Here is an 18,834-nt window from a genome sequence, read left to right as displayed (position 1 = left end):
TTTCGTCTTCCTTTACACGTGTATGTTTTATTTTAATTTCTAAATTAGATTATTCGTATGTACGCACATTTTTACGCAGTAGATAATGATTATAATTCACTTAATAAGTTGTTTTACGCATGTATACGCGCTTTTAATTTATAAATTTTCTTAATTAAAAAAAATTTGTATTAAATATATTTCAAAGCTTTCCCTTTTTTTTCTAAAATTATTATTACCGTTATGTTTTTTTTCTCTTGTTTTTTCTAAAAATATTTTAGAATCACGTGAGTGTCAACTAGGTTTTTCTATTCTCCCTTTTTCCTTGGTTTTTTTTTTTTCATTAAGAACGGATTTTGTCCAGAGACAATTGAGTATTTCTCGATCCTGTGCATCGCATTCCACAGGCATATCAACATTTGTTGATATAGGTGTGTCGCCAATTTTACCACTGTTATACTTTTTATATTGCATCAAATAAAATTCTTTTATATTAATTTCAGGAGGGCGACAAATAATCAATTCATCCTGCCGATATCTTCGCGCAGGGTTAGAGTAGTTATGATTTTGCAGAAGATGAGTTCTCAAACAGAGCAACACATCTGAACGGCATCAAGTGCCGGAATTGGATCAAATAATCAATTAGCGAGGTTTCATTCTTCGCTTAAAATTTGTAAGAGTAAAGCGGCATTTTGCCGGATTTGTTTTTGACACTCAGGTGATCTATTTAAATTGTTATTATTCAAATAATTTTATTTTAATTTATTCTTTTATCTAAGCATTTATTATATTATATTCATATATCTCCTTTTAATAGAAAAGGAAAACTTCTGAAACACTATGATTAATTTGTCTTATAGTAACATTTAAATTCTAAAATTGCCTTATTTTGGCAATATGGAACAATGTTATGTAACAAGTTTTCGTAACATTACATCTTATTCAAATATGCAATATAAATTTGAACCTTAAATTAATGTTTAGTATAAAACAATGAAGATATAAAATTATTAATATATGTAACTTTAATGTCGATGAAAATATTGATAGAGAGAAAAGGTATCTTAAATATGAATTCCAATATTCATTAATGTCTGATTCGCTTAAGTTATATTATATTTCTTGGTTATTTTTCTACTTCGTTTTATAATTTAACTTGGTTTATATATGAAGAAAAGACGCAATTGCAGCGTGGACAATTATTGTATATCATTCATTCGACTTGTCACGCGAAATTTCTAAACGGAATATTTTGTTTTGACGCAATAATAACGATTACTTAGATTATAGAATCTTATCAAACTAAGATTTTATTAGGCTTATAAATAAGATTGAATATTGAGTTAAAGCTTGTAGCTTAGTTAAAACCTTTGAATATATTGATTCTTTAACACAATTATTTTTCTTTTACAAATTTTAGGAATATTTTTAAATTAAAAAAAAAAAAATTAAAGATTCTTAGTTTTTTTTTTATCTATATATTTTTTTTTTTATTATTCAATCTTGGTTACGTAATTATTATTCTATTTGTTATTCTTTCAATTATAAGCTAAAATTATATGTTATTTTTGTCGCGAAAATAAAGGTATTATAAGAATAAAACTAACAATTGACATTATTAAAGAATTTTACAATTATCTATTCCTTATCTACTATAAATTTATATTTCATATGCTGCTATCCTTTGTGATGTGCTGGATGTCTTTTATCTTGATTCCAGCCAATAATTATTTGTTTGTCTTCGCTCTCGCCATGATGCTTGAGCTTAGATTATTGTTGCATTTATTGTCCCCTTTTTCCTAAGGATTCGTATCTATTCTTCTCGGGTTCCTTTTTGTGTGGCGGGATAATTGTTTAGAAATGATGAAGAAGGATGTAGTGTATAAATTTTCCTACATGACGTAGCATGTGATTCAAGGATCCATTAAATGGATAGAGATACATGTCGCAGCATGTGATTTGAAAGTGAGGTAATATAACTTATTATTTTGCAAAATATTTTCATGGTTTTAGAGGCTTTTTAAGGATTCCAAATATTGTCAATTTGTAGCCTTTTGTTATCTCTTGCTGATGAGTAGGCTGTATAATTTTTTAAATTTTATTTTTAGTTTATTCAATGTAAGAAAACTTAGAATTAGAATCTTGTTGTTTTTTTTTTCATAGGCTGGGATCTAAAGATTTCTCGTCGATATAGTTGAAGTGCGTATATTATTTTTTATAATATTAACAGATTGTGGATATTGATTGTAATATTTTTAAATAGTTGTATATTACTAGTGGAGGATTTATTCGTAACTTGCTTAGAATTTGGTTTTGTTCATCCTTTTTTAGTTCTTCGTCCTTGTCGCGTGTTCTTCCATCATCCTTGATATCATTTATTTTGTCTGGAGGATCATTTCTATCTTCAATTTTATTTTTTTGTTCTTGCGAATCTAGTTGTTTCTTGTCTTTTATGTCTTCATCGTAGGTAAGGTATCCTTTGTCCGGGGGATCATTTCTGTTCTCGATTTCCTCAGGTTCGTATTTATATTTCTTCAAGCTCTTGAATAATTTTGACAAATGTTGACAAATGTAATGATAAATGTATAACAATGTAGTAATCATACTAATAATGTAGTATAAAATAGTAATAAATTTATAATTTCTTCGGTCTTGAAATTGTATTTTGTTAGATTTAAAAGACTCATGGACTGATATCTTTTCTTTAATTTGTAATTTTAGCGGTTGATACATTTCCTCGTATGTAAATAACATTTGGTTAGAGTTCTTAACAGGTACATCGTTAGATAATGAATCTCCCCTTTTTTCATCAGAGAAGTTGAAGTCTTCGTAGCCTTTGTCCTTTTCATTGGAGTCCTTCAGTATCGTGGAAATTAATTTTGCATTTTCCGGATCATTAAGGTTAAGAATTTTATCGTCATTAATTTCATTGCTGTTTATTTCTTCTTTATGTTTCGATTTTCTTCTCCGCATAAATTTTTCTATTATCTTCTGTGATTGGACTTGCATTGATACAAGGATTTTTGAAAGTGGTTTATTTTTCTTCTTGGAATCATATAATTTTCTTGCATTATAAAACTTAGTTCTTCTTATAAGCTCTTCGATAGCAATATGAGAATTGTTATTTTTATTATATTTATTTTTTATATTTATTCCGATTCTTGTGAATTTTAATTTTTTTAGATAAACTAAGGAGCTCTTTGTTTTTGACTCCTTTAAGAAAAATCGTGTCGTGTTACATAGTGAGGTTTGGTTGCTTCCCTCCTTGCAATCGACTGAAGAATACATTATAGAATTTTGGAGATCTTCCTTTATTGTATCATAATTTTTAAGGGGGATTTGATATTCCTTTCCCTTTAAGATTTCAGAATTATTTATTGATTTACGAGGGGTTTGGTAACTTCCCCCTCCAAGGATTTCTGGATCATCAATTAAAACAGGAGAGGTTTGGTAACTTCCCCCTCCAAGGATTTCTGGATCATCAATTAAAACAGGAGAGGTTTGGTAACTTCCCCCTCCAAGGATTTCTGGATCCCTGGGCAGCCCGAGGAATGTTTGAAAATCTCCTCCCTCATGGATTTTTGGATCTCTGGTCAATTCAAGAGAGGTTTGGTAACTTCCCTCCTCAAGAATTCTTGGATCTCTGGGCAATCCAGGAGAGATATGGAAATCCTCATTTCCAACGACTTTTGGATCACTACTTAATTCACGAGGGGTTTGGTAATTTCCCCCTCCAATTCGGGAATCTAGAACTTCGGGAGAGGCATAGGAGCCTGATTTTTGTTCTAGAATAGATTTTTCCTTCAAATTTTTATTTTTTTGTGTTAGTGTATGTTTATCTTTTTCTTTAATTTCAATTTCGTCTTCGGATTTGTTTTCAATTATCCCTTCTTTTTTATTTAACATCTGAATTTCTTTATTTATTGTTTTATTCTCTTCTTCTATTATGTTTTTATTTTCATTTATAATTTTGTCTTCATCGTTTTTCAAATTTACGTTACAATTGTTGTTCGTTTTATCTTTATTGTTAATATTTTCTTTTATTTCTTCCTCATAAATTTTATTAGAGACTTCTTGATCAACAATTGAGAAAGATCTAAGACGTAGGGTTGGTACCTGGACTTCTATTTCTTCGTCCAAGTTACTTACAACATCTATATACGCCTTTCCTGAGCTAACTTCCGCTAGAGTTTCTATCGCATAAATTCCATGCGCTATTTTTAATCTAGGTATATCCCCGATTCTTATTTCAGGGTTTTCTACTCTAATATAAAATGGCGATTTTAATCGTGGTGCTACTATAATCATTTCAGGTGAAAAGAAGGGTAGATTAATTCCAAAAACGTCTAAATGTCCCTTTGCATAATTTATTTTTGCGGAAGTTTGATAAAAAAAATCATTGCCCAATATACTTGGTTGTAAGATCGGAAAGTCGTTAGTTACAATATGAAAAGTTATTTCCTTTCCGTAAAGAAGTAAATTAATTTCTCCTAGAGTGTAAGTCGGATAATCGTAAATACCATTTAATTCTAATATGTTGTCGTAATTGATTGTTTTATTTTTGGGCACAAAATTTTCTTTAATTAAATTTATTTCATAACCTGTATCTAATGCGAAAGTTATAGGAGAAGTTGATTCACAAATTTTTATCTGAACAGTAGGCGGACGACTGTGTTTGTCGAGGTTTATCATTACGGGTCGGGGTTCCCAAGCATTTTGGTTAACATTTTCTGTGACGCCCATGGATGTGGAACTCGTTCGGTCCCCAATTGCATACCTGACTTCGAGGAAGCCATCGGAGTTTTCCGGCTCATTCATATAATTATTACTTGTGATACGTAGTTTACAATTCTTAAGAAGATGCCCTCGTTTTTTACAATAGTGACAGAATAATGAATCTACAGATACTGCGGTTTGCTCTAATTTAGATCGACAATCTTTAGCTATATGCCCAAAGTTATAACAAATTTGGCATGCAATTTTTGATTTTTTATTTATGTTATATTGTTTATTTTGCTTTTTCCAACAATTATTAGCCGTGTGACCCGGTTTATCACACCATTGACAGATTACGTAAGGCTTATTTTGTTCATTAGTTTTATAAATTTTACAAAATTTAGCATGGTGACCGGGTTTAGAACATAACTGGCAAATGACGTAATTTTCTTGTACTACATTAACGGGTTGTTGAGATTGAGCATCGCGGAAGTAACACTTGTCGGCTGCATGCCCGTGGATTTTGCAAATTTGACATTGGATTTGTGTTCTACAATTACAGGCTAAGTGTCCTCTCTTATAACAGAGCTGGCAATTTTTCCATAACCGGTTAATACTTTGATTTTTACCTGAAATATTATCCTGCCCTGATCGGAAATATGCCATTGTACGAAGCTCTCTTTCTATTTACGAGATATCGGCTATGGTTATGCAAGCGTCTAAAATTTTTTTTTTTTTATTTCTGATTTAAAAAATTTTTTTTTTTTTATAAAACATTTCACGACGTTTTAATATTTTAAGAAAAAGAACATTTCTGAAATTTTATACGATAGTTTTATTGTTTACGTAATTTTTATTTTTTACTCAATTTACGAAGACGACAATGTATTTTATTTTTTTTTTTTTATAAATGCAACCTAGTTTTCTTTGTAAAAAGTTTTTAAATAAACCAAAATTTAGCTCTAAATATTTTGTCAATTGGGCAAATTATCGAAATCTTCATCTTGGATAACACGCACTTTACTTATAATCCTTTTGTTCTACTAATTGTGTAAATTAAAATTTGACCTCTACAGCCGGGATAGATTTTACCCCCTTTTTTTCCGGTAAAAGCTGATTATATTTTTTGGCCGTTAAATAAAGGAATGACCATCACAATGAATTACAATATAGCAAAAATTTGAATTCGATATTATTTTAATTTGTTTACGCTCATAAATATATCTAGTTTCATGCACTGACTGAATCATTACTCTTTCAAGGTTGTCGAAAATATACATATTAATAAGAGTTCAGTTTGATGCAATTTTCACATGCAATTTTGTCTACTGAAAAAAGGAAATAATTAATTCAGGGAATTATTTATTAGGAACGAAAGCATATAGTTGGATATTGTCTGGATTTAATTTTCTAAAATGATTTTATATAAATTATCGACTTCAGCATTATTTCAAAATTGACCTCATCTTATTCCTTCTCAAAGACAACACCTATTGATCCCGGACGAGCCCCCAAAAATTTTAATTGTTCTGTTACGTCCAGCCTTATGGGATTTTACTCTTTATTCGGTAGGAAGGATATCTCAGGGAGAACAGGTAAGGCAGGGAAGAACGTAACAAAACGTGTAGAATTCCCGTAGGCACACAGTTTAAGGAGGGTATGTGCCTCGGGTCGAACGCACTTTTTATGACTCAAAAATATAGGTCAACGTGCCGATAGGCCCGCTATAACCCGTTTCGAGTCGTACGTTCGTCGGTCCAAGTTTCGAGTCAACGAATTGAATCGCTTTAACTCGGGATCAGACCAGGTGCAGTCTTTGTTCGGGATAGACGAGGTCGTTGTTAATTAAAATAAATGATAAAGTTTCACATAAAATTAACAAAAGTATTTATTCTAATAACAAATAAAAATGAAAATATAAAGAAATACAAATAAGCGCTGAAGTCGTGATTTAACATAATTTGTTGGCTATGAATTTATAAAGATTAAATTATAAGAATGGTTCTAAATAAATTTCGCAAGAGTTTACAATGTTTAAAAATACGCAAAGGGTTATAAAAATAGATTTTCGATTGAGTTTACAAAAGTTTTAAAAGTTTAACAAAGGGTTATTAATAAAATAAAAAAAAACACAAAGGTTATTAATATAAATTTCGGAAGTGTAAAACTAATGGGCAGCTTTTTGTTTGTGAGTTACATTATATCTTAAGTAATTCGGAGAGAGAAGGTTAGGAAAGTGCAGACTCTTGAAAATTAAAACCGTGAATTGTTGTTTGGACTCTCGAACACTAAGGGCGGAATTCGCATACCGGAACGCCCGGTCGGACTCTCGAGCAACAGCCTCTGAATCCGCGCACCGGAACGGCCGGTCGGATCCTCGAGCAACAGCCTCTGAATCCGCGCACCGGAACGGCCGGTCGGACTCTCGAATGACCGTCTCCGAATCCGCGCACCGGAACGACCGGTCGGACTCTCGAGCTGCCGGGCTCGCATCCGCAAACCGAGCAAAGAAGGGGGACGGAAAACTCTAAGAGAGAATTATTTATAAATAATAGGAGGGTGTCTTAAAGAATTAAAATGGAAGGGAGATGTTACCATGAGTAACGTAAAAACCAAAGAAATTATGATTGTGGGACTTACTCATTGTTGGTTCTCGAGCAAATTTGTCGGAATCGAATAGATTTCTTGCCCGGATGGAACGGCACTAAAGTCTACTTGCGCACTGATTCTACATGATTACTAACTAACTAACTAACTCTAAAAACGTAATTCTAAAACTTTACTCTCCATTACTATTACTGACTATCCATTACTGACTGCTAAACTCTTATTACTGATACTTTCATTACTGACTACTATTGCCTACTATTACTAACTGGTATAAAGACAACTGACTCCCTTCAAGATTTGGTATATATATATATATATATATATATATATATAGAGTCTTACAAGGGGAGGATCCAGAGATAGGTGGTTCAAATATTCTAATTGGTAGGATTCTTTTTCAAGATTGTGTGGTGGGTGAATTCTAAGTTTTCTTATTGGAGAAATAGTTTTTCCTTTTTGCCCAATCATACGTTAAGTAATCTGTCGAAAGTTTTTCTGTTTCCTCCCACATTCTTTCAATTTTATCGAAGGGATCCGACCTATCGCGTAGGTTATCTTCCCTTTGGGTTTAAGAGATAAATATTTTTTTCTATTGTGCTAGACGCGCTACGGTATGGGTTGCAGATGGAGGAAACGGTTATTTATTTTTCGCTTATGTTTAGATACTTTATTGCTCATTTTTTGTGAGCAAACGTGAAACTTTGCTTAGATCCCATGGTTGTTTTTTGAATTTCTATCTTCAGAATTTATTATTTGTTGACTCAATATTCAAAGGAGTCGGAATTATCTACTTGGTCGTTTCGTCCATCTATGTTTGTTATTACGTTTCTAACAGACTAATCCTAGACACATAAAAATTATCGGAGACCGTTGAAACGGAATTTCTTTTGTAAAATTATTTGTTCCTCTGACGAAGGGAAATCGTGGAGTCTGCCGGACGTAACAGTACTAATCTTAAAATACATTTTATCCAAATATTAATGCAATTCGAAACGATAAATGTTACTACATCAAATTTGTCCCCAATTTGTGCCATTGATATTTAACTTGACCAATAATATAAGGCTATTTGTTGAATTTTATGTGGTTGTACTGGATCTAATCCTCCAGTAAATTGCTAAAGTTATAGGTTTGTTTTTTATTCCTGCACTGCTGTACTAGTGCAATAAATTAGAATAAGAAATAATATATTTGTCTTATTCTTATTGCACCAGTGCAGCAGTGCAGAAATAAAAAACAAACTTTACAATTGTACTTTAAAATATTGATGTTATCAGATTATATGATTACATACTTTTTGCATTTCTTGTTGTATTATTGCTTCCAGTAAAGATTGAAACGTTAACCGTTTCATTTTAAAATTAAGAAAAAAGTTATGTTCGATAAATCTACCTAAAATTCGGTATAATCCGGGACGGGTACAATTCTGTCTTTTTTTAAATGACATTAATAAATAAATATTCCTCTCCTTTGCTTTTTTTGAATAAAAAAATTGCTTATAAATTTCCACTGATGATATTTCATCATCTTCGTCATCATTAAACACTTCATTCATTAAAATAGGCAAATATCTTTTAAGACTCATATTTTATTATTCTTTATTCTTTCTTCATAGTTTTAAATTTGCACGTATAGAAAAGAACCAATGCGTTTTAGCGTAATGATTACAGTACATGTTACTAGAGTAAGCTCCGCCTCTACCAATAGCAACCTTGGTACATGTACCAAACGATCGCCAAAAATCGTCTATTGGTAATATAGTTTGACTTATTCACTAACCAATATGTGTGTCATTATGTTCACTGCAATATTGGCAGTATATATGTATATGAAATTATTTAGTAGCCAATATTGGTGTCATTATGGATACTACAATACTAATAGTGCATTAACATTTTATTAATAATTAATATTATTTTTACATTGGACAATATCGGCCAAGATTTTCCTAATATAACCAATATTTAGCCAACGTTGACCAATGTATTGCCAATGCACTGTTCTACTAGGGATGCAAATGGAGAAATAGGACTACAGTGTACAGCTATAAAATCCTGTCAAAAATTGACAGGAAAAATCTGATTTTATCGGAATAATTTCAATGGATAATTTTAAATGCACATGATCGGATTATTTATTGAAAAAGTAACAAACAGATATTTTTTTCGGATATTGCAATCAATATATTTCTGATAATATTTCCGATAAACTGCGAACGGAATTTTTATCCGTTCAATGTAATTTTTTACTTTTTCAATGGACAATCCGATCCTTTTTATCGGAAAAAGACTGGAAATTTTTCTCTGAGTGTATAATGCGGTTTGATAATGGTTCAATAGTGATTCGATAGCTGTATGATATGGTTCGATAGCGGTTCGGCAGTTATATGAAGCAGTTTGATAACGGTTCTTTATCTGTACGATGCGGTTTGATAATAGCTCAATAGATATACAACGCGATTCGATATCTATACAAAAAGAACAATATAATCAATTTATAAACTGCTTGCAGCGAAATAATATTCATAATGAGTATAACGCAGTCAAATTATTAAATGAAATATGCACTCAAAAAAAAAATCCGTTTAAATTTGATTGGAAAATCTGTTTAAAAAGTAACGAAAGGATATTACCGATTCCTTTAATCGAAAAAAAACCGATGAAAAATGACCGATCAAAAACGTCCGATCAAAAAGTTCCGATTAGAAAATATCCGTTTGTTATTTATTAAACAGATAGTGCGATTATATTATATCCGATCAATAAATTATTGATTGGAATTTTTCCATTAAATATATTGATAAATAATTTCAAAAAATTTATTTAAACTATACTGATATTTAACGTAAACGTTTATGAGTTGGTAAAGTATATAGAGCTGAACAAAACAAATATATATATTATATAAAACCGTTTTTATAAGTTATGGAGATATTAATTATACATTATAGAAAATCGACAAATATTTAAGTATGTCTTGTTCGGAGACTTTTTCTCTAAAATTTCCGTACAAGATATATTGAATACCCGCCAATTTTCTATAATATTATCTTAATATGCAGAAGTAATTATATGTATTATATAAATTTTTCTGTTTAGCTCTATGTACTTTATCAGCTTGTAAACGTGTTAATTATCAATATAGTTTGAACAAATTTTTTGAAAATATTGATATATATATTTAATGGGTAAAATTTCTAATCTAATGTTATCATGCCAATTATTATGCAGACACCTTATATAATACATATTATGTCACACAAATAAGATAAAATATCAATAGTCATATGACGATGAGGAAATATGTAAAACTAGATAAAAATAAAAATTATATTTGCATATATATTTATTTCTTAATTTATCATATTTGTTTACAAAAATATAAAATATATACTGTAGCAAGTATAATGTAATTGTTACGTCCGGTTAAATCATTCTCACCGTCCGTTACGAGCATGCGGAGCACCGCGCCGAAAAATCGTGTTGCCAGGTAGCTAGGCGCAAGCGTTCACGCCGGGCTCAGGGCCTTACGCGCCGTAAGCATGCGGTCCATACGTATGGCACGCATGCTTGACGTAAAACGCTAATTAGGAGCGAATTACCGAGGGAAACGAAAAGTCTCCAAAGGGAGGCGACCCCTTTTTTTTTGTGTTTTTTTTGGGAGATTCATTCTGAGGCACTTCAGCCTCAGACTGATAAAATAACTCGCATAAGTTAATTAATTAAATTAATTTGGTAATGATTCGTTGGAGAGGAGATGGAACTCCGCTGTTGCGCGTGGCTATGCACCCGCGATCGGGGGAAGGTGTTTGGTGCGAGACAGCGATGACCGAGCGTCCTTAATTAGCGTTAAATGGCTCCAGCGGACTCCGGGCGCGATGAGGAGCACGCAGAACCGCCGTGGTCACTGAGCGCCGTATCCCGGGGTCCTTAGTGAAAAACTGGAGTTAGGAATTCGTTCGATTAAAAAGAGTGGGCGATAGTCCCGCTCCGCGCAAGTGGAGAATATGAGCGCTGGAACGGAATCCCATCCGACGGAAGTAGAATCAAACACAAAAATTGACTAATTGCGGAAATAATTGACAGGCGTCGGGTAATTTATGACCCACCGCTCATAGCTCTTTACCCCCGATTACCCTCACTTTGAAGTATATAAGGCGAGATTTGCGGGCGAAGCGGGGATTTTGCCTTCTCGATTCCGACGGAAGGTACGTAGAGTGTCATTGTTAGAGTTGTTTTTCGGACTTAGAATATTTCCGCGAGAATTAAAATCGTGATCACGGACTTAGCCGTTCGAGTGACGATTAAAATAGTGGATTTCGGACTTAGATCATCTCGGCAGATTATACTCAATCCGCGTGAATCGAGGCGGCAACTTCCACACCTAACCCTCTCTTACGTTTTCCTTTTTTTATATATATATATATATATATTATTATTGTATAGATCCGACGGCGAGCGAGAGTGCGAAAGTGAGTGTAAAGGTGCTAGCCGTTCAGCGGTGTTACCCCTTCGTTATATATATATATATATATATAAAGTGAGTGATTAATTCGACACGAACTTTGAGCGATTCATTTCCCTCTTTCTTTTCTCTCTCTCTCTCCTCATCCTCTCTCTCCTCACTCACAATCTCTGGCTCTCTCGTCTCTCATCGCTCTCTCATCTCTCCTCTCATCGTCGGCTGCTCTCTCTCTCCTCTCTCTCTCTCTCTCTCTCTCTCCATACAGTCTCTCCACTCTCGACTCATGCAGTCATCTCTCTCGAACAAGATCCCCTGGGATCCGAGAATATTTCGTTCCTCGTGCTCTGATAAGCAAAGACTGCTCCCATCATCTCAGAATCTTCTCTCTTCGAGGGCTCTCGTCAGGTTAGCTCTACGGTCTCTGCGGCGGTTAAACAGGTCACACTCGTCAGTAAAGAATCATCCGCAGGGGTACCTGATCTTCACTGCTCTCGAGGAGAAATCAAGGGCAGTCGAAATCACAGTATGCGCATCTGTCTCTGGAGGTCAGGGACCGGTCTCATACCGGAAGTCTGACTCGAGCTCTCTCTCTCGGCTCGAGTCACGAAGAACTCAGGTCTAATCTCTCCAAAACACGAGGATCAGACCTCATCTCCTCATTCTCATGCATCCCATCTCCACTCATACTCGTCCGATAACTCGTCCCTCGATCGCAGAAATCTCGATGTGCGGACTCGTCGAGGTCCTAAAAGAAAACTCTCATCGACCAGGTTCTCTCCGTCTCGGTCTTTCTCACGATCCTCTCCATTCTCAGTAACTCCCTAAGCTAGTTGGAGTAAACCCAGTCCATCAGATAGCCAATCAACCGTCAAGGCTCACATCTCTGCGAAATGTCTCCCCCAAAGTCTGCTTCTCAGAGTGCTGCTTCTCTCTCAATCTGCTCTTGATCGCTCTCCTCTCTCTCTACTATCTCTACTCATCGTTCTACTTGCGGTCATCTCTTTTTCAGTACTATGAGTTCCTATTGTTTTTTTTCTTCTTTTCTCTTTCCAAGGTAGATAACCGCTATAGTGTCTTTGGGAGGGGAGATTGAGATTTGCTTGCGCATCGGGTGGACTCGCGACGTCCGCGCGTCTTCCCCGAGAGCGCGGCCACGCCGATCCTCCCCGCGAGAACGCGCTTTCCGCGTTTCCTCGGAGGGGTTGGGCGCAGACTCTCTCTCTCTCTTTCTCTCTCACTGACCGACTGAGCATTTCCGCGCGAATCTTATATGCCATCTCAATTGTAAGGCAATCAAGCGACTAAATAATTCTCGAAATAAAGAAATCCCCAGCCCATCCTCATTAATTGTCGATATCAAACCACGCGTTATACCCGCGATAATAAAAGAAATGGCATTACTGCGTACAGAATGGGCAGAGGACGGCGAGCTGGACGCCGTATTCAGTTAAAGCGGCTCCAGGCAGAATACGAGTCCGGAGGAGTATTCGACCCGCGGGTGTTTTTGGCTCCACTCCCTCAGGGGCTAGCTAGAGCCCCAACGGCACCTCTCCCGACACCTCGGGAGCTTTTTACGGTTAGCGCGCCCGCGCCGCCAAAACCGCCAACGCCGCCTCCCGGAGAGGCTACCCCCGACGCCGGGCCATCTACGGCCGACGCGATTAACGGGACGCCCCGAGGCCAAGACACTCCTTTCCAGTCGGGCTACCGAGGGCCCGTAATTCTCGAAATTAAACCAGTGAGGTCGGACACTGTAATCCCGGCCAGAATAAGACTGGTGTTACCGGAAATAAATGAATTGAACTAATATCCGTTTTCGTTCGTTTTTCCTCATTATTCCGCTCGCACGCTCCCTAAAACCCCGCCGGACGTAACAGTAATGAATACAAGGTATGAAAGTATAACACATAATATAAGTATAATATAATGATTACAAAGTATGAATATATAACAATGAATTACATCATCCTAATGAAACAATTATTGATTTAATCAAAGGAATTTCGTACTGTAATGTAAAAATGTCCAAAAGTAATATGGAGATAATATTAGGGGATTTGTTTTTTCAATTAAATATGCATAAATATGAAAATCAAATGTAATAGTTTCAAACAAGCGACCCTCAAAAAATATTTTTTTATTAATTAAACAAATATAAATTTTTGAAATTTCGAAAAAAAACAGTGTTTCCGCATTCTGGATCAAAATGTAAAGCTAAAACATTATTAAGTTTATATGTAATACTATTAATTAAAACGATAGACACGTTATATAAGTTTGTAGAAGGTAGTAAATTAAATTATCTTAAAAGAAATGTCTGATTTGAGGATTTTACTTTCTTCATTTTACGAGAATTCTGAAAATTAGAAAGAAGTTTATTTTCTAAAAACAAATGATTCAACTGCAATTGATTTTTAATTGCAAAACTCTTACAAATATTAATTCTATTAGCTGAACTTCTAGCTACCATTTTTGATACTCTATGTTTTGATTCGTATCTCATTGACCACAAGTTACACAAAGGACCTAATTTTTCCATTATTCCTGCATAATGAATTAAATGATGAAATTTAGGTTTAAGAGTAGTTGAACTAAGTTCTAAAAACAAATCATTAAATTCCTTTACTGTTCATCTTAACTGGTCGCATATATTTGTATTAACAGAGTCAGTCATTGCCGTATCCAATACTCGCCTTAATAGAATATATAAACCCCAATGCTCATCATCATCAGGTATCTTATGAGATATTAAACAAGAAAAGTACCGAACATAATGAAAGATTTTAATGGATATCTTCCATTTTATTTTTAAAAGATTTTCTGAAGACAATAAAGGTGGTTTACTATTTGTATTTGGGCCATAATCGAAAGCTTCTGCCTTGTCATTTAATTTTTTTAACGTAAAATATTTTTTTAATAACAATACATTTATAACTAAAACCATTATGTAACACTGTAACAGGCAACACCTTCTAAAATATCGTACATCACGTCAACGGCCACATGTTTAAAAAGATTAAAGTCGTCAAGCGGGTACCAAACAGCTTTATATTTGATACCTGTTTCATTAAGATTTTTATTATTTACATCAGCTACGTAATTTTCGTCGTTTCGTAATAATGAAATATCTTCAGAATACAATTGTTTCATTTGTTTTTTATCAGCTTTGCAAATTCGGCATGAATATTTGACATTAAAGCTTTCTACGAAACCAAGTATAGAATGAAGTCTCAAATTATCTCCTAGCAATGCTCTCAATTTAAACTTAATAACCCCCTGAAATTCTGAAAGATTTAAAGAAATTCCTCGTGATAAATAATTTAGTTCGTTAATAACTGGTTGAAAAGCTGCTCGAGTACTATTTTCAGTTAAACAATCCGAGTAATGAAATAAAGCGAAAAGAAATATGTTTTTTATTTGAGAAGCTAAATTTGGAGGTAAACATGCTGTTGAACTATACACTGCTCTAAATTTATGTATTCCTGCAGGGTTGGATAATGGGTTTCCTATCTCAAATTTATCATAATAAATGAATAAAGGATAAATTTTTTCACTAGCGTTTTTAAATTGTTTAATTTGTAACCAAGTAGAATAATGTTAACAATTGAAGAGGAGTGCATACAGTCATCTATATACTTTTCAATAGCAGTAAAAGCACTGCTGGTGGAATTGATAAAAATCGGTGTAAAACATGTCGAAGTGAAATATATTGTCCTGTACCTGTAACTCGTCTTCTTAAACCTCTAGAAAATTCTATATTTTCAAGTGTAATAGGATATTCTTGAGAAAATATCAGAGTATCAATCGTTTAGTAATATTGATTTCTCCTATATTCACTTGAAAAGTTGGATACTGAATCTGTAATTATATTCATAATATCATCAATGTTGATTATTCCATTCTTACGTGTGTTAGCATGCTATTTTTGCAAAGCTAACGTCAATGAATATTTGACGTTAGCTTTGCAAAAATGAATATGATCTGAACTTTCAAAGAGCTTTAAAAAAAGAGCTTAGTGATGTAAAAGTACTCATGTTTGTTAAGCCAATTTCATTACCCGAAAGTATGTTTCGAAATCTCACATAATTATTTTTATATATTAATGTGTGTTGATAACAATATTGTAATATTTTGTATTTGTTTATAGCACATGGAGGCAAAACTAAGCAAATTCTTCATCAAAATGTTCGAAGGAAAGGGTGGATATCATAAAACATAAAACTCATACAATATCACAAAAAGAATTTCAGCTTATTGATGAAAATGGTAAGAAAAACAAATCTACATAATTCTAATGCTGTAAAATTTAAGGGTCTTTTAGAACTGCTTAGCCTCGAATGCACCAACGTTATTTTGACTTTAAGCGAAACTTAATCGATCTATCAATCTTTATTTTTCTTTCTAAATAAATAAAGACAGACACATATTTAAGTCTTGCTTAAAGCCAAAATAACGTTGGTACAATCGCGCGCAGACCTTATTTACTTAAATATTAAACAAAACATTTTAAGGAAAAGTTACTATTTTGGATTATATTGTATGTGTTATTAATATTTATTATCTTTCTTTCCATGTATGACATATAAAAATTGTGCTGTACAAAACAAAGTACCGAAAACATCAATGAAACATTCATCTCAAAATACAGAAAATCATGTGGCCAAGAATAAAATGCAAGGGAAACAGCTTAAATGTCAGTCTATTGGAGACAATAGTAAGTATTGTATAATTAAAGAACAGGAGTCTTTTTTTTTTGTATTTTTAGTCAAAGTATTTAAATTTCTTGAAATGAAACTTTACTCGAAAATAGATTTACAAAAAATATATTTAGTAGTAAATTTAAATAGAGTAAATTTAAATAAAGTTTGTACTTTGAATTAACTCTACACTACTTTTCCAAAAATTTTTCTATCGGATCTAGTTACTTCATTATTATTTTTTATTGTATGCACTAATCAGTTTATTATTATTTTATTTGTTTATTACACATTTTATTTATTATTATTTATTTATTATTATTATTAATTTTACTAGTTATTTCCATAGTCAACTAATTGTCAAGTATTCACTTTATTATCTCTGTATCAGTTGGACTGACTTTTTTTCAAAATTAGTTTGCAATATAGTGGGATAACCGCTCATTATTTCCTCGGTTAAATTTTAAAAACATTGATATTCTGTCGTCATAATCAAAATTTCACTACTTTTCCCATTTTCAACTTCTTCCTTAGACGACTTGAAAATAGGATTTGACTGTTACCAAGCAGCAACAAATAGATTGTGATTGGATGAAATTTGTTAATTATGTGAAGTGAATTTATTATTCTATCGATGATTTTGTGTTGTATGTGTTGTTTGTGTTTGGTATTACAGATCGAAAGCATTCTTCGAACAATATAAGTAAAAATGAAGCATGTCCCTTGATACCGTTGTCAGTGGAAAGAAATGGTTCAAAAACGAACAGTAAAAAATTTGAGCACATAGACTCTCGTGATAAAGCCTTCATTTCTTGTTTCCTTACTATGTAGATAGATATTTAAAAAATGTATAGCATCTTTCAATAGGTTGTTAATTTTTTAGCATTTACAATTCTCATGGATGCGTTACAGGATATATTGCAATCAATAAAATTACTTGAGAAAAACCAAAAAACTATTATGGCACTACTGGAAGCTTCTGACATGATTCAGCATGGTGTGGGCGTAAATAGCAAAACATTTACCGAGAAATATGAGATTAATTTGCCGTCAAAATCCTTATATGAATTTAATGATTTTGAAGAGTGTTTAAATTCAAATAAGGACTGTAAGCGGGACTATGTAAGTTGATTTATTTATTTGTGCTTACAAATTTTACACTTATATTGCACAATATTTTAATGTTAATTTATATTTTATACTTAATGTTATCTTTGTAGTTTGCTTCGTTGCATTTTTTAGCCGATCGTCACAACAATGTGACAAGATCGGTGACAAACATGATAAAAAATATCTATCCCGGGGGTTGGCTCTTTAATGCACTGCTCAAAAGCAGGTAGAAGTGAAAATGGTACTTAAAAATACTCTATTCTGTAATGCTACAATAGGTAATATTTATACATAATTAAAAATACCCCAAGAAAATTTGTATTTACTGAATATGTTGTCGTTGTATTTTTATTTAAGCGATGTCTAATAAATATTTTTCTAGATGTATTGACTAACAAACACGGTGCAATCATTAATGAAAAAGATTCGTATACTGCACTCGGTAATTGTATATCTAATGCCAAAGGGAAGGACACCGATCACAGTGGAGAAGAAAGGATTAATTTTTTTATTTAAAAACAAATTTTTTATTTTTATTTTTTTAATTTTAATTATTTAATGTATGTTTGTAATACATAAATGCAACATCTATAAAAAACTTTTTCTAATACTTTAAAAGAAGTCATTTCACGTATGTTTTTTAATGTAATGTATTCTTATTATATATTTGTTTTTTTTTTCACAGTATATTTTATACGTATATATCGATTAACTATAAAAAAAAATTTATTTTACGTACGTTATATATAACTAATGTTTATTAATTAAAAAAAAATTATTTCACGTACGTTTCTTAATTTACTGCGTTTTTATTATATGTTTGGTTTAATTTTTTCATGATTATACAATATTTATATACGTATATAGCTTAGATTATCTAAAAATGTTTATTTCACGTATGTTATTTATAATAAACTAATGCTTCTTATTTATATACGTAGTATATTTATTTCAGCCCGAGAATTATTTTGAAACAGGTAGAAGGACATTTGCCGCTGAATCGGGATATTTGAAAAGCTGTGATCGGGTCCCGATTAGGCTATGGCTATAATCTTTCCCATATACTAGTCCGGCCCAAGTCGGGAATGCCCGGAGCCTGCCTTGACTTTCCGGTGGGTTTCTGGTCAGGATAGGCGTCGCCTAGCCAAGCAGGTTCTGAATAGTTTTCCCGATCAGAGCCCGATAATTATTCGGGAAAACTGGTTATAGCCCGGCCGGGGCCCAAATACAATTTCCACTTGGGCAATAATTTAAATAA

General features: G+C 32.9%; 1 protein-coding gene across 1 annotated transcript; it reads right to left on the bottom strand.

Moving 5' to 3' along the window:
- Positions 1-2,127: 2,127 nt before the first annotated feature.
- On the bottom strand, positions 2,128-5,453 carry LOC118646187. The gene is made up of 2 exons (XM_036288554.1): positions 3,505-5,453; positions 2,128-3,450 (listed from the first exon to the last, which is right to left on the bottom strand). The coding sequence occupies exons 1-2, from the start codon at positions 5,359-5,361 to the stop codon at positions 2,203-2,205; spliced, it is 3,105 nt and encodes a 1,034-aa protein (XP_036144447.1). The 5' UTR covers positions 5,362-5,453; the 3' UTR covers positions 2,128-2,202.
- Between the last annotated feature and the right edge of the window lie 13,381 nt (positions 5,454-18,834).

The sequence above is a fragment of the Monomorium pharaonis genome, chromosome 1 (assembly GCF_013373865.1).
Source record: "Monomorium pharaonis isolate MP-MQ-018 chromosome 1, ASM1337386v2, whole genome shotgun sequence".
In the NCBI taxonomy this organism is placed as follows: domain Eukaryota; kingdom Metazoa; phylum Arthropoda; class Insecta; order Hymenoptera; family Formicidae; genus Monomorium; species Monomorium pharaonis.
The sequence above is the reverse complement of the archived record's forward strand: the minus strand, read 5'-3'. Positions and strand labels throughout refer to the sequence as shown.